At 49.0% G+C, this 22,194-nt stretch overlaps 8 protein-coding genes across 8 annotated transcripts; 4 read left to right on the top strand and 4 right to left on the bottom strand.

Annotated features, from left to right (window-relative positions):
• Positions 1 to 275: 275 nt before the first annotated feature.
• Positions 276 to 1,058, bottom strand: LY89DRAFT_578082 (6-phosphogluconolactonase; the record flags this gene model as incomplete). The annotated part of the gene is made up of 1 exon (XM_018208926.1): positions 276 to 1,058. The coding sequence occupies one exon, from the start codon at positions 1,056 to 1,058 to the stop codon at positions 276 to 278; it is 783 nt and encodes a 260-aa protein (XP_018075336.1).
• Positions 1,059 to 2,529: 1,471 nt separating this feature from the next.
• On the top strand, positions 2,530 to 3,819 carry LY89DRAFT_694643 (4-nitrophenylphosphatase-like protein; the record flags this gene model as incomplete). The annotated part of the gene is made up of 5 exons (XM_018216717.1): positions 2,530 to 2,544; positions 2,755 to 2,805; positions 2,864 to 2,885; positions 2,940 to 3,008; positions 3,065 to 3,819. The coding sequence occupies 5 exons, from the start codon at positions 2,530 to 2,532 to the stop codon at positions 3,817 to 3,819; spliced, it is 912 nt and encodes a 303-aa protein (XP_018075335.1).
• A 1,117-nt stretch (positions 3,820 to 4,936) lies between these two features.
• LY89DRAFT_421529 (uncharacterized protein) lies at positions 4,937 to 7,242 on the top strand. The gene has a single exon (XM_018207412.1). The coding sequence runs from the start codon at positions 5,244 to 5,246 to the stop codon at positions 6,984 to 6,986; it is 1,743 nt and encodes a 580-aa protein (XP_018075334.1). The 5' UTR covers positions 4,937 to 5,243; the 3' UTR covers positions 6,987 to 7,242.
• Positions 7,243 to 9,688: 2,446 nt separating this feature from the next.
• LY89DRAFT_421311 (uncharacterized protein) lies at positions 9,689 to 11,123 on the bottom strand. Its single transcript, XM_018207409.1, has one exon. The coding sequence runs from the start codon at positions 10,944 to 10,946 to the stop codon at positions 9,819 to 9,821; it is 1,128 nt and encodes a 375-aa protein (XP_018075333.1). The 5' UTR covers positions 10,947 to 11,123; the 3' UTR covers positions 9,689 to 9,818.
• A 1,613-nt stretch (positions 11,124 to 12,736) lies between these two features.
• On the bottom strand, positions 12,737 to 15,246 carry LY89DRAFT_421355 (DNA topoisomerase-like protein III). Its single transcript, XM_018207410.1, has 6 exons — positions 14,993 to 15,246; positions 14,735 to 14,938; positions 14,507 to 14,685; positions 14,267 to 14,454; positions 12,897 to 14,212; positions 12,737 to 12,835 (listed from the first exon to the last, which is right to left on the bottom strand). Exons 1-6 carry the CDS (start codon positions 15,077 to 15,079, stop codon positions 12,800 to 12,802), a joined length of 2,010 nt encoding a protein of 669 aa, XP_018075332.1. The 5' UTR covers positions 15,080 to 15,246; the 3' UTR covers positions 12,737 to 12,799.
• A 229-nt stretch (positions 15,247 to 15,475) lies between these two features.
• Positions 15,476 to 16,700, top strand: LY89DRAFT_665446 (DUF1295-domain-containing protein; the record flags this gene model as incomplete). The annotated part of the gene is made up of 4 exons (XM_018212842.1): positions 15,476 to 15,835; positions 15,885 to 15,949; positions 16,000 to 16,244; positions 16,279 to 16,700. 4 exons carry the CDS (start codon positions 15,476 to 15,478, stop codon positions 16,698 to 16,700), a joined length of 1,092 nt encoding a protein of 363 aa, XP_018075331.1.
• Positions 16,701 to 17,039: 339 nt separating this feature from the next.
• LY89DRAFT_729784 (uncharacterized protein) lies at positions 17,040 to 17,627 on the top strand (the record flags this gene model as incomplete). Its single annotated transcript, XM_018219408.1, has 1 exon — positions 17,040 to 17,627. One exon carries the CDS (start codon positions 17,040 to 17,042, stop codon positions 17,625 to 17,627), a length of 588 nt encoding a protein of 195 aa, XP_018075330.1.
• A 254-nt stretch (positions 17,628 to 17,881) lies between these two features.
• On the bottom strand, positions 17,882 to 22,049 carry LY89DRAFT_609274 (uncharacterized protein). The gene is made up of 2 exons (XM_018210516.1): positions 21,597 to 22,049; positions 17,882 to 21,443 (listed from the first exon to the last, which is right to left on the bottom strand). The coding sequence occupies exons 1-2, from the start codon at positions 21,794 to 21,796 to the stop codon at positions 18,236 to 18,238; spliced, it is 3,408 nt and encodes a 1,135-aa protein (XP_018075329.1). The 5' UTR covers positions 21,797 to 22,049; the 3' UTR covers positions 17,882 to 18,235.
• Positions 22,050 to 22,194: the final 145 nt, after the last annotated feature.

Below are 22,194 nucleotides of genomic sequence, written 5' to 3'. Positions count from 1 at the left end.
TCATCATATGCGAATCTCGGAGATTTTTCATGAGATGCTAGTATCTAGGTATTCTACCCTGTCTCTCAAGAGAACTACTAACCAGCTTGCCATGGCGCTGAAACGAATGCGTCCCTTTTTAGAACACCATATCGCTGCGAACTCTAATGAAAAAATAGATCATCGATGAAATAGCAACGCTTTCTTTGCTTATTTCCTTCTTCCTCATCCTCCCCATCGAAAAGCGTCCACCCCTCTAGAAGTGTTGGATAACTGAGTAAACTATCGGCTCTCAATTAGAGGCTCCCTCTCCTAGGAAAACTAACTCCATCCACCGCAGGGTAGTCCGTGAACCAACTGCACCTCTCCCCAGCACCCTCATTGACCAACGCACACGGCAACCCATTCCCCTCCTCGAAAATCTTCTTCATGATCTCCTTCTTTCCGCCGCCCGTCGCTACAAATGCGATCTTGACCCCATGTGTAACGACCGGCAAGCTGAGCGTGATTCTCTTCGGCGGCGGCTTCGGCGAGTCCTCGATAGGCGCAACCCACGCATCCGTCTCCCTCAACAACGCGTGTCCGGGAAATAAACTGCACGTATGTCCATCCGGTCCACAGCCTAACAGCAACAGGTCGAAGATCGGAAGCTTGACGCTATCTCTGCTCGCAAAGCTCTTGACGAGCAATTGCTCGTACTGATCCGCTAATTCTTGCACATCGTTCAGATGCGCCACATCGATCGGGTGCACCACCGGCGCGCCCAGCTCCTGCGGAATCTTGTCCAGCAGCTCGTTCTTGAGGAGGCCGTAGTTCGAGTCTTCGTGGTCGAGGGGCACGGCTCGCTCGTCCGCGAAGAAGATCTCCCATTTCGAGAACTTGACTTCGTCGTCGGGGCCGGTGGGTTTGGCGAGTAAGGCTTGGGCGAGGGTCTTGGGGAGGGAGCCGCCGGAGACGGCGACCTTGAAGGAGTCGTGGCGGTGGAGGCCGGCGGTTTGGCATTGGATTATGTAGGTGCGGAGGGTGGTCGCGAGGGCGTCGACGGTGGGGAAGGCGAAGAGGTTGGGTTGTCTTGCCATGGTGGAAGAGTGATGAGGGGTTCGAGATTGTATGTAAGATTGGGGACTAGATTCGGAACTGCGCAATCAATGGCTGCTTGATAGTGGAAGATGGAGGATTAGTTGAAAAGCACCAGGTGGGATATAGATGCTATGAGTGTGGAGCCATGGAAAAAAAAGACAATCAAGAGGAAGAGGAAGGAAAGGTGAAGTCCTACTTGGAATCGCGAAATGCGAATGATGTTTGGAACTTAAATTGAGGTGGGGCGGCAACAAGGCGCAAAGTGCACAATGACGCTGGGCCGATAAGAAAACGATCTGAACTCAATTTAATCCCGCCGTTCCAGTGAGTTGGCTTTTAGCTCCTGCGCAACGGTCTGGTCTGGGTCTTCCGGGAAGATCTAAGTTTTAGACGGATGCAAGAGATGTTGCTGAGGAAAGCCGTTGACGTTGGCAGGGCGAAACAATCAATCGTCTGAAAGAAAGCAGCGGGAGTTGGGATTATTGATGTTCGAGTGGCGGATACGTGAGTCGTATAAATACGAATGTCTGAGCGGAAGCTGAAGTACGTCCGTCGGTCCTTGCAGAAGAAGTTCACGATAACATAAGGTACATCGACCGGGGCAGTAACACGAATGAACGCTGATCCGTTTTAAGTAGAACCCACACCAATCTCCAGTTGCAATAAATATTATTGTGCCGTACAGAAAACAAATGGGTGTGTTGCAGCAAATGTTTGCAGAAACAACCAGGCCCACAAATCACACTCCATGCATGTCCCCAACTTCATGAAACATTCTGGAGCGGAAACTTGAAGTGAACGACGCTTTGAGATCTGACTCTGCTTTCCTGCTCGTCAGCCTTATTCCCGCTCCACGCGGCCTTCATTTCCTTCATTGCTGTCTAAGCAGTCTGCTCATTCATCATGCAACTACTGTACTGTAGATGAGTGGTAGTATGACCCATATGAGGGTGTGTAGGTGGTGGAAGCACGAATGTCTGTCACTTTGTGAGGGAAATATGAAGCTTTCACAAGAGTTTAATGACATGTGATTCGGTGGTTCTCGACGCCCCATATCATCCGTACCTTATCTCTCTTTCGCCTCGGTCCATAAATTGTCTGCTTTGAGAGATTCAGAGGAAAATCGACGATGATGCATCACTGATATCACACCACCTTTGATGCACGAGCATGGGAGGGACATTGCCATCAAACCTAAATAACACGATATCTCGCAGACGAAGAAGACCTGCAGGTGATCTCCAGATTAGGACAGCTTCGTCGGGATTTATTTCCGGGAGTCTGGCCAGTCGCTGCAGGAAGTCAATTAATGGGGTGCATCCAAGTGATCTTCCCGCAAGATGTCTGGCAGTTGGGACGGAAGTGAGTCCGTTTCGGACAGACAATTTGGCGCTTCAATGTCGAGACTGTCGTGGGGAGATATTTTCGACTTAATTCTCGAAGCCAATGTCCAACAACAAGGCCGGCATCATGAGCCGTGCGAATGTTCGAGAAATGCGTCTACTTTGACTTTAACTTTCCATCATCTGCAAGATGGCGGAAAGGTGAGACATTCAGAAATCCGGCGAGGTCTTTGGCAAGCGAGGCTGAGATAACTTCACGTGCGGCACAGTGGGGGCTCCGACATTGACCACGGATTTGAGAAAGAAAGCAATCAGATTGATTCTGTAGTTCAGCATGGCATCCCCTCCTAAGCACCTCTCTGGAGATCCAGCTGCGATTAATGAGTTCATTGACAAGTTCGACGTGCGTTAGTCTGTCCGCGCGAGGATTACCCGTCTCACTATGCTGACTCGATCTTCAGATCTTCCTTCTTGATTGCGATGGTATTTTTTTTTATGCTGCAGATACCTCTTTCTTGTGAGTAACATGTTTACCAGGAGTCCTATGGTCCGGTGACCATTTGTTCCCTGGAACAGTCGAGACGCTGGAATTATTGAGATCCAAAGGTATTTCCATGTCACATCTAACTCAAACCTCTCAAACTTCTCTGACATTGCTTCAGGAAAGAAAGTTGTGTTTGTCACAAACAATTCTACCAAATCTCGATCCGACTACCAGAAGAAGCTCACTTCCATGGGCATACCTAGCAATGTCGAAGAAATCTTTGCATCCGCCTATTCCTCCGCAATTTACATCTCCCGAATCCTGAAAGTCCCTCCACCAAAGAACAAAGTCTTTGTCATTGGCGAGATAGGAATCGAGACAGAGTTGAAGAGTGAAGGTATCGAATTCATTGGAGCAACGGATCCTGCATTCAGACGAGACATCACACCCGAGGACTACAAAGGAATCGCAGATGGGAGTCTTCTAGACGACAACGTCGGAATCGTGCTTGCTGGTCTTGATTTCCACATCACATATCTCAAGTACGCACACGCATACCAGTACCTCGCACGCGGTGCCAAGTTCCTTGCGACAAACACCGACAGCACACTCCCCGCGAACCACACTTTCTTCCCAGGTGCTGGCTCGATATCAATCCCATTGATCAACATGACTGGACAACAACCCACTGCTCTTGGCAAACCAAGTCAAGCCATGATGGATTCGATAGAGGGCAAGTTTCAGTTCGACCGCAAGAAGGCTTGCATGGTGGGAGATCGCCTAGATACAGATATCAGATTCGGTATAGAGGGCAAGCTTGGAGGAACCCTAGCGGTTTTGACAGGCGTTGCAAAGAAAGAACATTGGGAAGGTGAAGATGCGAAGGTTGTTCCAGCCTATTACGTTGACAAATTGAGTGATCTGAAGGGTTAAGATCAGGTCACTTTCTCGGGTAGATTAGACGCCAGGTACAGTCGGCTTGCTGCTATGGCTTTTAAGATGTTCTAGAATAGATGCCACAATGAACATAGGCCACTGCTTAACTCGGAGGCGGAGAAGTTTCTGGACTACTTGGGAAGAGACAGTCTGCCTTTGCTGATCTCTGGTATGACTTATCACTAATCTCAAAGACGATACCCGTGTTGGTTTACCTGGGAAGACACAATTTGCCTTTGCTGACTTCCAACCCGACTTTGATAACTCTCGAGACGTTACCTATGTAGCGATCCTTACAAAGGTTGGATCTCTGAAGAGCTATTTTGTAGCTGTTCATTTAGGAGCCTGTTGAGACTAAAGCATAAGAATGTCCGAGGCCCACAAGCACTCTCACATCTCTCGGTCATACCAAATTTTCTGCAATAGATGAAGATCAGGCAAAAGCTCGGGTCCCACAATGGCCACAACGGAGGTTACTCCGTTTATCATCGGCCATATCTCTCGGCTCCAACTTCCAAGTCTAACCGGGGGACAACGCCACCAAGCCCATTTTCCACCCACAGGCAACACCACGATAGCTTCAATGACGCAACCCCTGTACCCACAACCCAGGAAAATCCACCTTACCAGAGGAGACGAGCCAAGCAATCGGTCACGGGAATGATATTGATACACATGAGCAACGCCATACAGCAGACGGGCACGGACAAAACAAGAAGTTGGCTTCGGAATGATACCCAATGTCCAGAAATCTGCACATTGTTACATCATTTTCAGCCACAACAGATGCAGACCAGGAGTTTATGAGGGGATCCTTGGCTTCTTTGCATATATCCTGGGCGTGGGACGATAATTTGCGTATAATTCTGGTACTTCTATGCTTTCTTTTTGTACATTGATATAGCACAACTCTGCTGGTGATGATCCTTATTGGATTATGAATATGATTCTGCTATACAATTCACTCCATTGAGAGTGAGAAAACTCACAAGAATGAAGAATGAATTCTCCCGTTGAATCCGGCGTTCGACTCGGTCTCGTGAGGTTATCCACACCCGCCCCTCCATAGGGCCTCACCCGTGGCTGGGCTGGGACCAGACCGTGGACCCTCGGTCTGGTCCCCTTACGAGACCCTGAAAAGGTCCCTGCAAATCATGCAGCCTCGATGCCACCACCGCAGATGCACCAGGTATCTGAGGGAAACTAGAGTAGAAAAAAAGAGAACATTATCATGGATTCATGGCACTGAACAACCTGGGCTGCGACGAATCAGATCTCGCCGGACGTTATGCTCCGATGACGCAGAAGTGAAGTAGTGGCTACAGACAAATTATCTGAGGCGAGCGAGGAGCGAGGATAAAAATCTAGAGCTCCCTCAATTCTAGACTCTTCAACAAGATGAACCCGCCAGAAGACGGACAATGGACAGCAGCGACAGCTATTCCGAGGACGAAGCCCTCCTTCTTCTAGACAAGCGACATTCCGTAACTGAATCTCTCTTCCGCCTGCCCTACGATCTGATCGCCCATCTCGAGCGCGCAGCGGTACACTCCGAATTGGGCTATCCCGACCTGGCAGCGTCAGACAGCTATAGAGCCCTGCTGCTCTGCGACGAGTGCGCCAACGCCGGCTTCGAGTACCATGAGCAAGCCTTGGAAACTCTACAGATTCGTTCTAGAGATGGCGTCCCAGACGTCCTTCACCGTCCGGGAACCATCCTTAACCATGATGATCTGACTGGCGGGGTAGAAGCCTTGAACATCGATCCCGCCGCCGACGAACAGCAACGACTCTTGCAGATCGCGCATCTTGCATCTATACGATGTTACCGCAGCCTTGCCATAAGCCTGCTGTTGTGCGGCTGCTTAAAGAGCGCGTTCGAATTCTGCACGCGGGGGTTGGCCGCCGCCCCGGACGACGAGGAGCTTCTCCAAGCTAAGGAATATATTGAGAAGATGGCCCGGGGAAGACTGAAGGTGGACAACATTGTGGAGATCAATGATCTGCCTGACCAAGGGCTGGTACGGCGGGAGATCTATCCATGGAATGACCACGAGCCAAACCGGTTTTCGCCAGATACTTTGAACTTTCTGAATGGTCAATTGCGAGACGTTGCCCCGAAATGCGAGGTCAGGGTCACCGAGCTACCGACCCTCCTCGAATCTGCGAGTTTGACGGACGATTATGGAATCATACCTACGAATAAGCAATTGGGGTTGTTTGCTAAAGAAGACATTGCCCCCGGAGAGACGGTTCTGTTTGAGCATTCTCTCTTGGCTGCTAACAACCGGTTGAAGGAGACCTTGTGCGATGCATGTAGCACGGAATTACCACCATTGGGTGACAACAGTCCCGTGGTCGGCTGTCCAGAGTGTGATGATATCATGTTTTGCAACGAAGAGTGCTTGAGCAGAGCACAAGAGGAATATCACCCAGCTGTCTGCGACAAGGAGATTGAAACCGTTGCCAAGGATGTCGACCCCCGAGAGAAGACTTCCGCACTATACCTACATCTCCTAGCTCGAGCATTGGCCATGTCGGTAACCCAAGAGGTTCATCCGCTTGAGCTCAAGGAAGTAAAGTATATATGGGGTGACTTTCTGCCCAGCCGAGCCAACGCTGTGCCCCACTCCTTGAACGCACCTCCTCCACCCATCTGGACACTACCATTCTCCTTCCAATACAACATAGCTGGTCCCCTTCACGTGCTCGAGAAGATGGACATCGACATCTATGCCACTCTAGCAGACTACGATCTCTGGGTCCTCAATACACTCTACAGCAAGTTCCGAGGCACGGCCTCAGCCCGAGTAAACAGTCGAACAGGCCACCCAGAAGTAGCAGCCGTCCATCCGCTCTGGTGTCTCGCAAACCACGACTGTGACCCCAACACGCAATGGGAATGGGGCGGGCGAATGAAACTCTGGTGTCGAGAAAAAAGGATAGGCGGTCGACCAGGCGGGATCAAAGCCGGAGAAGAGGTACTGAATCACTACTGTGATATCGAGTTGAAGGTATATGATCGGAGGGAATGGGCGAAGGGGAGTTTGGGTGGTTGGTGTATGTGTGATCGGTGTAGGACGGAAGCTGCGGCGGAGGCGAGGAATGGACTCGGTCAGGCTAATGGTTCTTCGTTGGAGACTTTGGTTAATGGCGTTCATTAGTGGGTCACAGGGAGGGAGTGGAGATATACCAGGGCAAGCACATACATATAGATCAGGGTAATAAATGATCGTTCTTCTCAAGTTAATTACCATATACGTGCTGTCACATGGTTCCTTGTCATACTGTCCTCTAGTCAAGTTCGTTTCTTAGATACCTAAGCCTTAGGATCATACTGTCCCATGCTTCGTATGTCTTGAAATAAGGATATCGTTCCGTAGCTTGGGCAGCATACCCACATTATATCTCACCCCAACTACCGGGTAACTTTTTCAATGTCAAGAAAACATCCATGGAAATACTGCGTTGATCGGCTCTTCAAGAGCATAGATAAAATGTGAATGCCAGTGCCGGACATTCAGTCCTACCGATGAACAGCTTTCTGCAAGCAGCAACTAAACCCAATTTGGTTGTCAACAACACATGAATCATGGCATATGTCCAAAGCCTATAACCACTTCTCTACTATCCCAAAGCATGGTCGAAAGTTTCATCGCGATTGAGCACGGCTCTGTTGTTATATGTGCAACTCAAGTTGCATCGCGCTTGTAAATGACGCGTGTTGTGAACGCGAAATGATGGAGAGCTTCACTTATCGAATATAACATTAATGATCATCCAAATACATATATCTATAGAGACAGAACTTCTAATGCAAAGGTAAATTGCAATTATCAACAGTAAAAGTGAAAGTGACGTGAAAGTGACGTTGGTGCTATCATCGTTGAAAGTAAACAATGCTGCAAAACAACCCCAAGAATAATCCAAAAAACCTCACAAAATCAAAAGCTCTGCTACAGGAAGAAAAAAGAATCAGAATCATATACTCAAGCCATACATGCCCGAAGGTGATTTCCCTCCCGAACCCCTAGCCTCCCTATAGTATTAAACAAGCAAAAGTTCCCCCGCCGAAAGGCACACGACCAAGTAAGTAACATTTCCACTTTCCAAACCTTAACCATTAACTAACAAATACCCACCCAGTAGTTCAACAACCCAGCAAATTCTACTTGTATAAATATAAAAAAAGGAGAATCGACAGGGTGTTTTCATAAAGTGCCATTCTCACCATGGTAGCAAGTCCTCTTTGGCAATCCTTTCTCTTTCCGGCGGTGCAGTTAGCAGTCTGCAGTTAGCAGCAGACTTTCGACAAAATACGAATCGTATACGGATAACCTATTAGATTAGGTTTGTATCGACCATCTCACATTTCAAAGTGGGCTGGGAGAGAGTTTTTGCTTGTTGATTCTTTTTGAAGTAGGGGGGGGTTTTTTTTTTTACTTAAGAAGTGAGGTGACGTGCAAGGATCTTTCTTGTAAGATAACCACGCGTTCTTTTCCCGTTATTCGTTTTGTTTTCTTTCAATTTATTTTTAGCTGTTTCCGAGGTTCTATTCTGTTCTTCTTCTTTTTTCTACCTCGCTTTTCGCGTCCTCGTTTTGATGTCTTTTTTTTACGCGACTCGCTTAGCCCCTTTTCGAGGCGACGAATACCAGTTGCAAAAGAACAACATACCTAGCTAAAGATGTTGACGTTCCTTCCTACCAACATGAAGATCAGACATCATCATAATTTCAAAGAGGTAATGATGACTCGATAGAACAATGAACATCAAATTCTGGAATCGAAATCCACAGGACTGCTGCTCGATCCAAAAAATTCCAAAGAGGTAAACTCATCAACAAAACCAGCTTGAATTCTCGCTAGACATAAGAAGGGGGACGCGACCGAGCACCGCTTGTAGCCAAAGATAGTACCATCAAGATGGAAACGGAAGGGCTCTCGGAAGAGTAGCTTTCTCTTTCCTCATCATACACTTGTTGAAGCACGAAGACTCATTACTATCAACTGGCACGCCGTAACAAAATATCGAAGGCCTAAACAAAGCCATCAAACGAACACAGTAATCAAGGAAAATGGCAATCATCAAGAACTTGTCTTGCACTTCAGTAGACGACTTGTCTCAGGCTCGGACTTCCGAATGTCGCTTCAGCATCTCTCGCCACTGACTAGCATAAGATAATATTCAAACTACAGCGATGACCTAAGAAACAAGCCGATGCACAAGTAAGACTCGGACACTTTAACACAAAGCAGAATCACCAAGCACGAAGAGCAAGAATGAGCAAGTGAGTTGAGTGGAGGATCGAACATGAACCTTGCATTAAGCATTTCAAGTAGCAGTTAAGCCCTCAAAACAAGCAGATTGCGTGGCACGCTGAACCATCTCAAAAAAAGTCTCTTCCAACTTCCCATCTATCCTCCCTCCTTCCCAACTTGTTTCCATCTTTCCATTTCCATCCCGTCTCATCATCCCATCCCCTCTCACATCCACCACAATCCTCTCCCCAGCCCCACACCGATAAGTGTTGAAGTGATTAAAATACATATGTGCAATAAAGTTCTGAATTGTAAAAATGAGGTCCATGCCAGTAGTGACCGTCCTATCCATCGTCAATGACTCTGAAAGTCGTTCGTTCGTTGCATCGCAAAAGGGTTTGACGGCACCGGATAAGTGGAGTGGTGTTGAACGTCCGAAGATAAAATATGTGCAAACAAGAAAAACTGCTCTCATCAAAAAGGGAAAGACCGAGCGCACGAGACTTTAGCACAGGCTCGAGGTCATCTGTCTTTTCCCCCAAAAAACCAAACTTGCGCCATGCCAGTCATTCAATCCTTGCGATAAGGAGAATAGGTGGTATATCCCCAAAACGTCCCTTCAGATCATGATGAAAAAGCGTGCTTGAACCCATTCGATCGATGCTCGCCGGCAGATCGTGACGCTTGCAAACCATACCCGCCCCTATGCACCGCCGCTAAATAACGCCAGATATATTATACAGAACCAAGTCGCAAAAGTGCCTCAACAGCCTCGCGTTCCTGAGAATCGGAGGTCATGCCAAAGGCGGAAAGATCGAAATTAAGTCGTGGAGTATGCATTGGCACAGATTTTGCCAATGTCATCAAGGATGGCCCGCCACCGCTGCGGGATATCCCATTATATGTCCCGGAACCAAGGAAAGCTCCTCGAGGGCCGGAGTTGGAGTAAGAAGCTGCTCGTAGTGCAGCTGCACCGACGGCAGCCCAGTCTTCATCATCGGTTATGTCTTCAGGGTCATCACCCATACTCATAATCTCATCTTCCGGTGGAGCATCGGAAGAGGAACAAGATTCGTCTCCATCAAGGGACATCTTGTCTGCTTCATTCTCAAGCATAGAGATGTCCATATCGTCGTCGTGAGAGAACACGGCAGAGTCGGCGGCCCAACTGGATCCTGGTGCATTCAGTCGGGTTCGGTCCCAGCTATCTGTCGCTGCAATGGGCATGCCATTGGAGTAAGAGGATGGTACACTCGGGGGTGGTGACTGTTGAATGCCTCTGCTGTTTCTAGCAGGGCGGCCCTTCAACCTCGCGTCCCAACGTCCCCATCCAACTTTCTCGAACTTGACGTTGCCTTTAACGCCACCTCCTTCACCTCCACTGCCACGTCCCACCAGAGCACCGACAACGAGTCTTCTCGCCTTGGCAGGTGGAATTCCTGAGAATCCGGGGACCGCTGTGGTGAGGAAACCCATGATGTGGCGGATAGCCAGTGGACCATGGTTCAACAGGATCTCCGGGAGGTGATGCTTTGCCAACAGAGTTGGCGTGATGGCACCTGCCGTGTCGAACCCTGGTGAGCCAACGTCGTGGCCACCTTCTGCAGATCCATCTCGTTCACTACCAGTTGGTCCCTCGTGGAGGTCGAGATCAGACTCGACATTCTCCAGAGTGGCCGCGGTGATAGAACGCGTCCCGTATGGCTTGATGCCGTGGGGAGGCAGAGATGGGGATATAGAGTTAGGAGGAGTCGGAAGAGGGTGTGGTTTGGTAGTAGGAACGCTCCTGGCAGCTACAGCAGCGAAGCTGTCTCTGCCATGGACCTTCGGGATATCGCGAGCAGTGGAAGTCATGCTAGCCATTTCGATAGAAGTTGCTTTCGTACGTTTCTCTACAGGTACGCGACACGATATCAGCTACTGGTGTGATGATAGACACGTTCGGAGGTGCTGACAAGAGGCACCGAAGAAGGGCTGACTCACTCGACTTGCGATAGAAACGTGGCGGATTGCTGGTAAAGACGCGATATTGAAGCTCAAGGCAACGGTTTATCGTGTCGTGAAGTAGCAAATAAGCTGACCTGAAGTCTTATCGGGAAAGGCGATGATTCTGCTGCGAAGTGCGAGGGCGAGAGCGAGAGCGATGAATGTCGATTCGTACCTTGGAAGTTGGCAGATTCTGGATGAAGCAGAAGAGATAGTTGTCTCTGCTGCTGGATCAAGAAGTGAGGGGGAGCGAGGTACAGGCAAGCTTTAATGCTGCGTTGCGCGAAGCGACGGTGATGCAAGTGTCAGGATTGTGTTGGGTTGTGTTGTATTGGTGGTGCAAGTTGTTGTGTTGATGATGATTGATCGTTCGTGCAGCTGTAAATGTACGGGTATGGGCAGCATCCCGGAAGCTGCAGCCAATTTGCCTAGCGTGACCCAGTCCCAGTCCCAGTCCCAGTAGTCCAGAGCCAGCCCAGCCGGGAAAGGCCAAAGGCCAAAGGCCAAACCAAGTTCCCAAACAACACGCCGGCAGGCAAGCTTCGCTTCTTCTCACTCCCTCAATTACTGGAAGCACTCTCCGGCCATTCCATGCAGAGAACATCCATCTCCTTCCTCTCTCCCGCCTACACCTACTGTACGCCTACGCCTACGCCCACGCCCACGCCCACGCCCACGCCCCAACAGCGAAAATTGCCTCACTGACTCAATGTCTTGCTGCAGGTCAAAGAAGATTGTGTATGGAATGACCTGGCAAGATTTTGCATCCGATTTTTCGCGGTGTACTGTACCTGACCACGCTCTCACTGTGAAACATGATGCAGTTGTTGGCTGTGATTGATCCTCACATCACCAGTGCTCCAGCTACTTCGCGACGCCTTCCTCACATTAGTACATTACTGTATCTCGGCTGCTCCACTCCTCCTCCTCCTCCACTGTGCACCGCACTCTCGAAGTGCGGTTCCCAGCAGCGGCGGGAGATGTGCACCTGATTCTGGCTCAGCACATACTGTAAAATCCACGTTGCTGCTGGGAGGACTCCTTTTGGTTCGCCAGCTTCCGGATCAGCAGACACACTCTTCGCTTTCGGGCCACCATGAGGAGTTGGAGTCGTTGCGGCCAAGAAAGAACCTACTGGAAAATTTGCCCATTCACCCATTGTCCAGCGTCGCTTGGGGCCGAAGGCTGACCCCACGTTCTCGAATGCTACCACGACAGCAATGCCGCCAGAGAAATACAGTAACTCGTTGACGTCTCCTCTCCGTGTTCGCACGCATGCACCATTGCGTACGGACTTGGAGCAGCTGCGGAGTACAGGCGAGCCTGTCCCCTCCGAAAATCCGTATTTTCCCGTCCATCCGAGAATTAGAGTTAGGCACTCATGGGCCACTCAATCACAATCGTGCTTCAAAGGTGGGTGACCGAGCCACATCATGGCAAAGTACACGAGAGAAGACGCGAAAGATGTCGCGCATAGGTTCACGATCGCCGATCATCGGCGAGCTCCATTGTGCTTCAAGACAACATTGCATGCATCCAAATGGGGTTGGGCTGCAAGACGCCAATCCAAGACATTCTCTGCGAAGCTCGGTTAAAGTAAAGTGAAGTCTGTACTGTAGAATGAGTCAATTGAGTCTAGATGTACTCATACCTTTTCCCAAGCGAAAACAAATCGAAGTGCCAACACCAGCAACGTGACAATGCAGTAATCTAGAAATAATAATTGGGTATCAAACTCCTCCGTTCAGCACATATCTTCTGCAGGACTGGTATGGCAACACAAGTTAGTAAATTACTCTATAAGTTAAGAGTACATAGATGACTTACCGCCTTCAAAATATCTATCCGCTCTCTGGACTGGTCAAAGACGTTCCTATATTGTCTCAGAGACTCTCTCAAAACGGCATCGCGAGTGAGACGTCCGTCACATATGTCCTTCATTCTCAGCTCCATTTCCTTCCTCAGAAATGGCTTGCTGAGACTTATCTCAAACCCCATCTTGTCGTAACCATCCACAAGTGCTACACCAAGTGTTGATGGTATAAATTCTTCGATTCCACCAGGTCGGTCACCCCCGGCGGCAGCACCTCCTCTGCCACCACGACCTCCTCTTCCGCCTCGAGCACGGCCACCTCGAGCGCCTCGAGCTGCTGGAGCGTTGTCATCATTATTGCCTCCTCCTCGGCTACCGTGCGGGCGAGTAAAAACATAATTCCGTTCCTTGATCTTCTGGATGTGTTCGGCCATCGTGGCGTCTGTTCCAATGCCATTCGCATCCATCAAGGCAATCAGATCTGGCTCGGTCAAGTAGCCGGGAGCACATGTCTTTCCCTCCGTCATCATAGCTTCTGTAGGTTCAAATCTCTCATTCAAAGTGAACTGAGGTAAGGGCACGCTGCTTGTCCAATTTTCGTACGGATAAACGTCCAGGTAATTGCGCTCTAGGACAACCAGACCATGAGCTCCAAAAATCTCTTCGCCATATTCGATCTCAACATCTGATGCTTGTCCTTTGGCATCTTCAGCACAACATGCTAGGAAGCGACGTGTGACGAACTCGTAGACTCGTCCTTCTTCTTGATTTAGAGCATTTGGCGCAACCCAGGTCACAGGGTGGATAGGAGGATGAGCTTTATCGTCATTCCTGCCTTCTCTTGGTTGTTTGAAGCCCCCTTGAACGAGACCCTGAGCGAACTGTCCCCAGCGCTGATCCTGTACTTGCTTCTCAACCAGTGCCCTAAGGTTCATTCCACTGTCGAATCGATCAGTTTCCGTCCTGGGATAGCTGATGAAGCCTTTCGTATATAGCGCTTCTGCAACAGTCATAGCTTGCTGACTATTCATTCGTAGAAATCGAGAGGCATTCTTTTGCAACTCCACTGTTGTCAACGGCAGTGGCTTCCATTTGCTGGTTGGCTTAGACTGGATCTTGGTAACCTTCGCGAACTTCGCAAGTATGCATCGCTCGTAGAGAATGACGACAACTGCACGGTCGAAAAGGTGTCCCCGCCTCCAACCGAAGTTAACATTGATATTGTCTCGATTGTGCGTAACTTTGATACCCCAAAAGGGCTCGGACACAAAGTTTATGACTCTGAAGTACCGATCAACAACGAAGCCTAAGGTCGGGAACTGACATGAACCTGTCAGGATGTATTAGTAGTGCCGGCCCACATTGTTAATTTCCAAGAACTTGCCATAGCTGATTACTCGACGTTTACCATTTTCTCCAATTTCCAAAGCGCCCCCAAGAGGGCGAAGAGTATTAGTGAGGTATCTCGTAAAGCACAAACCAATCCTTAAATCAAGTTCGATGCGGGTAGCCACAGCACTAACTTGACGATCATCCAAGTCAATTGGATTCTTGGCTGCTTGAATGACATGTCCAGAATGTGTATCAGCCAGAAGGTGCAATAAGCATGGGGGAAAAACCTTACGCTCGTTCAATATTGCTGAACCTAGCCCTTTTGACCTGGAGGCGTGGGTTTCCCTTCAAAGCTTCTGCACGAACCTCGCCTCCAATATGCTCACCCTCTCGATCACAATCAGTCCAGATAAAGAGGGCTCTTGCTCCTCTTGCTTCGCTTTCTATATTTCTCGAGATCGGCTCTTTGTCCTGGACTCTGTAAGACAGCCATCTCTGCAGTTCAAGAACTGTAACTCACTTTAGCAACTTTTACATCTACTGGAGCTCCGAAAAGACTCTCAGGTGGAGGATACGTCCAATCCCCTTCGTACTCATCCGGGAACTTCGTTTCAGTCAAATGGCCAGAGACACAAGTCATGACCACTTGACAATTTCCCCAAGCATGACCAAAGTCAAATGTGAAGCAATAGTTTTTCACATATTGGTTTCCGTGGACATTTCTCTACCGGAAATTTAGGACCAAGCTTTGACCAAATACATACTCAAGACCACTTACTGTTGTGAATTGGCCTCCCGAAAGATGACCAGCTACAGCTTTAGAAATGGACGGTTTCTCGGCCACGCAAAGTATCTTGCCAGGCATGACTATTATATCACGTGTGAAGTCTTCGAAGCAGGTGTTTTCGGACTTTTGGCATCGCAGCGCATGTTCTTAGATACGCAAACTTGGTTCTCTGCATTCAACAGTCTAGTCGGCGCGTCAATAGCGGTCATGAACGAGATATATGGTTTGTTGAAAGGAAAAGCCGCGTGAAGAATTTCCCATTACATTTCGGCTGGTATTTCGAGATTTAAGCTTAAATCACGGTAGTCTAACCTCGTAAGCGGCGACGCTAACACTTTGAGACAGTAACCCCTGTAAGAATCTGCTAACTCGTCATTGACTTTCAAACGACAACAGCTTCCCAGCAACATCCCATTCCTTTAGACCACGACCAACACGAGCACAAACAAATCCTCTACCTGTATCAGCTTCAAAATGGCTCTGCCGGTCATCAGAGTCCTAAAGGACTGCTCGTCCTTGGAGCAAACCGTACTTCCGTACCTGCCTCAACTCTACGATCTCCCCCAGCAATTACTTCAGTCATGGAACAACCCTACAGAGTTGCAGAACATATACGTTGCTACGAATCCTCTGATATCTGCGTTGGCGTTCTCGCTGTTTCTGGCGCCCTTGTTTCTGGTCATCTCTGAGATCAACAAGAATTATTCGCAGGTAGACAGGATGTGGAGCATACTTCCCACTATTTACAATGCTCACTATTGCATACATGCACATTTGAATGGTTTAGAGACTCAGAGATTGGATAATCTAGTTGCATTCAGTACTGTGTGGAGTGTAAGGAACCCTTCTACCTGCAGGAATCTGTTTCTAATGGTGTGGCTAGTTGAGATTGACATTCAATTACTGGCGCAAAGGAGGGTATAGTATTGGATCGGAAGATTATCGTTGGTATGGACCCTGCTGGAACCTGCATATGTATAGTGCTAATGCTGCTACAGGGAGGTATTGAAGCAAAAGATCAACCCAACGCTTTTCTTCATATTCAATGTTCTATTCATTTCGCTGGCACAGAGTCTGCTGCTCTTCCTCATCACAACACCGAGTTATGTCTTACTCTTGACTACACGATTGGGAGAAAAGATGTCTACGGCGGATACTGTCTTTGCAAGGGTTCTAATGGGTCTGGTCCTCGTGGAATTCTTCGCCGATCAACAGCAGTGGAGTAAGACACCCCGCACACTTGGTATGTGAGGACAAGCTAAGAAAATTCCCCATAGGTTACCAGGAAGCCAAGAAGCAATACCTGAAGACCGCAAAGGTCCCGCATAAGTTTGATCAGGAGGATCTTGATCGCGGTTTCGTTGTTTCAGGCCTGTGGTCTTTCAGCAGACACCCCAACTTCGCGGCAGAACAAGCTATTTGGGTTGTTCTATACCAATGGGGATGCTGGGACTCTGAAGTATTATATAATTGGACGTTCCTAGGGGCGCTGGGCTATCTCTTCCTATTCCAAGCCTCGACATGGTTCACGGAATTGATCACCAGTGGAAAATATCCAGAATACGCAGAGTACCAGAAGAGAGTCGGCAAATTCCTGCCTTATCTTACTTCTAGCCTACCAGGAGATTTCAGCGATCAGAAAGCAAAGCCAAAGGTTGAGAAGCCGGAGAAGAAGAATAACGGTGCTGTGAAGCGATAATTGCTTCCGTGAGTTGGTAGTAGGTGGACAAGGACTAGCATTTACGCTTTTCTGAGCAAGCAGAAATTCACTTACATTATCTTCAATTAATTGTTGCACAGGGTGGGGTGATTTTCCAATGTGATTCTGCTTTGGAGTCGGGTACTCGCTAAGGCTATGACTAGCTGCCTCCTTCCGATTCAGACCAAATATTCAGTCCACATCGAAACTGTTGAGATTTCCACGTCCATAAAAGGATAGAACTTCCCTATATCTTTGTTCTTCAATTCAACATTGTGGGAACGTGGAATCGAGCACATTCTATCTTTTCAAAGAAATTTCTTTTCATATACACACAAGATGGCTTCATCGTTTTCCACAGCAACAGACGCCCCATCACAGCCTTCAGCACCAATCGCGGAAATGGCACCACCTTCTCCTTCGTCCTCGCCAAATCCAGCTAAACGAGGCACTGAAATGGCGCCACCTCCACCAACTCATAAACTCAAACCAACAATGAGCATCCCCATACCGCCTCACACAACGGAAACCCTCTCTTCCGCTCCCTCGACATCCTCCTCAACCTCAACATCCACCTGGCCGATCTCAACACCAACCTCTCGAACCCATACCCCGCTCACCAGCGGCGTCAGCACACCAACTACAGAGCAATCTCCTTCTCATTCTCGCTTGCGACCCATCCACCTCTGTCGACTCCCGCAAAGAGACAAGAAAGGAAACCTGTTAGATGTTCTTGAGCGGACTTACCTTAAGCCAGAGGAAGAAGTTGATATTGAGGAAGCCTTACAATGTCCACCTTTACCGGGCACGTTTAGGTATGTGGTTGAGAGGGAGGTGAGAGGTGGGAAGAAGAATGCGAAGGAGATTTCTAGCGAGGACAAGAAAGCGGAGTTTGAGAGGGTGAAGAGGGAGTTGAGGGGTGGATGAGATGTAGATGGAATTGAGAGTTGAATTTGTACTTTGATTGGAGGATAATTTGACGTTGTTTTCTGAGGAGAATTTTTGAGAGAACTTGAGTGTTCAGGGAAGCAAGAACTTTGACCTGACTATGGTTCTCACTAGATGTCAGCAAGTAAGTCCCAGCGAGCGGGAGAACTTTGGTGGACGTGGGAGGGGTGCATGAATTCGAAAGTTACGAGTTCGGCTTGTCTAGCTGAAGGTCTATCACTCTTCGGACAATGAGCGTAAAATCAACGCATGCATTGAAAACGTACTGCAAAAACATCTCAAGTCTTATTGTGTTGGTATCTCGATCATATCTGCAAAGCTATCCGTCCATGCCAACCATACCTCTTGTTCACCCAAACGCCAGCGAATCCACCACTATGCGAAACCAGCGATCAAAATGTGCCAAAAACAAGTAAACGGCACCAACCAGTTGAGGTGGCCATGGATGTCTCCTATGAACAGAGTAGCGATCAGCACCGCAAAATGCGTCAAACAATCCCCCGTTTCTATAAGTGGTGCATGTGCAGAAAAGAATACCAAGACTATCCACAGCACAAGAACAGTGCAGACGCGAAATCTAAATTGCATTAAACTCTTTGACTGGCAAAGTCAAGAACTTCGCAGTCATCTTCAAAAAACCCTTCTTCATCAACATCACCGGTGCCTTCCGGAGTATTCCGCGAAGCACCTTTACGTCGCCTCGTCGTGACGACTATCTGTTCTACTTCCTCCGTACTGTCCGTGACTCTCATGACACGTTCGATGGCAGACAATGGAAGGGCTCGAGAGTCTAAAGGCAGATCAAGGTCGTCATCGGAATTATGCGGCGGTCCAACGTCCAATTTCTTGGACTTGATTGGACCTCCAAATGCCCACGGCGTGTTCACTTGACTGACATTCTGAGGCTTACTTTGGGCAGCGAGCCCAGGAGGAGAAAGCAACGCTGACACCGAAGGCGATGGAACCGGATCTTCTTCGTAAGAATAGATATGTAGGGCAACGCGTCTATCCGTATGAAATGGTTGATACGGGGCGTTCGACTCAATCTCTGCTTGCGGAATAGATGATTCGGTCCCGTGTGCTTGGGGCGCTGGTGGGGAAGCTTGTCTAGCCTTCCAGCGAGACTCTTCAATGTCCCTCTCGGTAAGCTCAAGGTCCCCGACGTGATGCAGATCTCTTGCAAGGTCTGGAGGCAGCTTAAAGTCCGGCAGTGATGGAAGTCTGAACTCCACATACTTAGCACCTCTTGATGCTTTTTGTTTATCTGCTGGGCGATCTGCTCGTCGGTTCCTTATGGTATAAATTCTTACCACGCCGCCTCCAAGCACTATGACGGAGTCGTTTCGTTTTCCATGAAGAAGCAGCGTGCAAGCTCTACTTGGCACAACTGGACTTCTTGGAAGATGCAACTTCGTTGTTCCTGATTTTCGCATCTCATTCATCTTCCCTGTTGCAGCTCCTACGGACCTACTAATTCCAGCAGCTAGTGCTTGTGTTCCATGTCCAGCTTGAGCTGTCACCGTCCTAGCAGATATGCCGGCACTACTTCGACGTCGTCTACTGACTAAGGGACGAGCAGCCGTCCAGAGTGTACTGACTGCACCCGAAGCTAGTCCACTGGCAGTGAGTGGTGGCGACTGTCCCGGTACGTTGGTGTTGTGCTCGTCAAACCTTTGAGGAGCAGTTCGCCGACGTGGAGGCGGCCAGGTAAAAGCGCTTGCTGGAAGATCAAGAATGTGAACCGTTCCAGGTTCAGTGACCATGGCAGCACGCTCACCATGGGGTGACGTCCATACAACATCGACAATCCTGGCGATTGTCATTCGAGAAAATTGTGCAATCTGCCTTACGTGAGGCCCAATAGCACCCGATCCTTGGAGTCCACCTTTAAGGAAAGAGGATTTCGCGTACTGTATGCGCATTAAATCCCATACGAACTGAACATCGCCCTTGCTGCTGGCTGTAAAGAGTGCTAGGCCACTTGGGCCAAATGAGAGAAAGCTACAACCATGCGGAACTCTGAAAGTTGCTAACGGATGAGGCGCAGATCCTGTCGAGGAGTGATGGGCCAGCTGGTCCAGGTCTAGAATTGATATGATTCCGGGGTCTTTAGTGACTAAAGGCGCGGGTGTTGGAAGGCCATGAGTAGGAGGAAATTGACCAAGCATGTTCGGTTGATTCTGGTAAGGTGCTGAACCATTTGGTTGATTGGCAGGAGGCTTGTTCCTATAGTTGTTCCAAGCTTGCAACCCTTGTTGTGTGAGATAGTTTCCAGCTTCAATGAACTTTTGTGTTGAGATCTGTACTAGTTGCTTCATCATACTTTCACCGTCGGGCATATCCACACCACAATTGACACTTGGGAGTTGTGGAGGAGCGTGTCCATTAAGCCCTGGAATTCTTGCTGTAGAACCGACACCTGGAACTGCGGCTCGTAAGGAAGTTTGAGAAGACGGGGTGGGTGGGCAATACGCGAGCCATCTGCCGTTGGTGGAAAGTATAGACGCTTTGTACTGTTTCCGAATGGGGCTCAGATCGGGTCCATGCCAGTCTTCTGGATGCCCAGAGGAGGTTGACGGATCCGTTACTCCATGTTGCACAGTTGTCCACACCTTGCCGATGCATCTGAACTTATCTGGAGCAGTGCTTGGTTCGACATGTTTGAATAGCCAAGTTTCTCCGGTAGTGCCAGAAGCAATAATAACATGTCCACTGTTTGCACGAATGGTCAATGTCCCAACTGGCGATGGTGCTTTGAATATTGGACTGGTAACGGGAAGCGAGAGGTGAACTTTCGGGACAGACAGGAGTGTTGCGATATGTTGTTTCGTCGAAAGCGAATACACTTCTACAGTCGTCTGGTATGATTCGATCGATTCCGTATCGTTCATGGCCAGACCAGGAACTCTTGGAGAACCGCGCATGCTGTCATTTTGAGTAACAGACACAGCCTCCGAAGGAGGTGTGCCACCCTCACCACTAGATGTGTCGCCAGAGGCCCAAACGGGGCCATGAATTACCATAGCGACAAGTGGAAAGTGAGGCGAGCTCCCACCTTGGGTCGTCCATGGTAGGATCTTGGCATTATAGACCCCACCTCTGAGACCGTCGATGCCCGCGACTTTTGTCAGGCCTCGTTTGGAAACGGTTTGTATCTTGAGACCGCCTTCGTATCCGGATACGACAACGTTATTCACAGACTTAGTTGCTTCCTGTGACGAGACACCCAGACTATCAAAACCGCAGTAATAGCCATTATCTCCGGGAATGAGGCCCGGCGTGGGCGGGGAGAGCATCAAATTCGTATCAGGAGCACCATAGAAGTGAGGTTGAGCCTGATGGGGAAGCGGAGGATGTTGAGAATAACGGGGATGTTGCGAATACATCGAGCTCCGTCTCGCTGCGTATGAAGACACTTGGGAGCGATGATCGTCAAATCCTGGTGTGTAGTTACCGTCGAGCTGATAAGAAAGTGGGCGTCGTCTTGATGGAGGCGAAGCAGAAGGGACATATCCGTTCGACAATCCTCTTTGTTCTCGGGGTGTCCATCCCAGTCTGTCTTCGTAAGGTGCCATCGGTGGGGATTCTCCCAGATTTATTAGATTACTAGGTGAACTCGAATATGCAGGAACGTTCTTCGCCCATTCATTTGCATTCTGAGACGCAGAGCGGTCCAAAGCCGCAGATGATAAAGCATCGAGCAACGGGGAAGTGATTGTCTTTCCGTTCGGTGGATATTCAACCCCATTCAACTCTGGGGATTGAACCCGAGTTGACTGCGCTGATTTCGCGTTCCTGTTACAGGCGTATTAGTAGTGATTCATAAACATAATACTGACTAGAAGTAGACAGGTCACAGTTATCGGTCCTAAGTGCAGCGGGCAGATGGTAGTTGTGATCGAGCGACATATTCACACTAGGGTCTCCTCTGCTTAGAAGGGTACTCACGACATTTTTGAAGCATTCTTGGTCACCGCTGCCAATACACCACCGGTACCGCTATCCTTCTCCTTCCCATTCGCCGTCCCATTCTTCCTTTCCTTCTTGGAGGGAATCTGCAAGCCAGCAGATGAGGCTTTACGAGTCAGCTTGGACTGAGAGATGCCACTCGATGGATTGTTGATATCTTGATCGGATGACGGGGGCATTCAAATGGTGAGATGTACGTCGAAAGGAGCGTCGATGCTCCGCAGAGGGTCGAGGACGCTGCTTGCTGGGTACTCGAAGTTGGAGCTCGCCGATGACGCGGGCGCAACAATAGGACGTTCTCCCGCTTGCCTCTCGACGTTAGGCAAGTGGGATGTATTCGCGACAAGTTTCCCTTTGATACTTTCTAGCGTGTCTGTGTGTAGTTGTATTGCTACAAAGAATTTGAATGTTGGAGTTGTTCAGAGCGTTCTTTGTAACTTACAGCTTGCAGGTTGGCGGGTGAGGAGGGGCTGGATGCGGCATCGCTGTCTTTCGCTTGTGATTCGCTGACGCTCCTGTACTAGGATCACTTTGATGAATATGCATGGTTTGAAGTCAGGTACAGCTGTGGTACAAC

The sequence above is a fragment of the Mollisia scopiformis genome (assembly GCF_001500285.1).
Source record: "Mollisia scopiformis unplaced genomic scaffold LY89scaffold_5, whole genome shotgun sequence".
In the NCBI taxonomy this organism is placed as follows: domain Eukaryota; kingdom Fungi; phylum Ascomycota; class Leotiomycetes; order Helotiales; family Mollisiaceae; genus Mollisia; species Mollisia scopiformis.
Note: the sequence above shows the minus strand (reverse complement) of the source record. Positions and strands in the feature narration are given on the sequence as shown.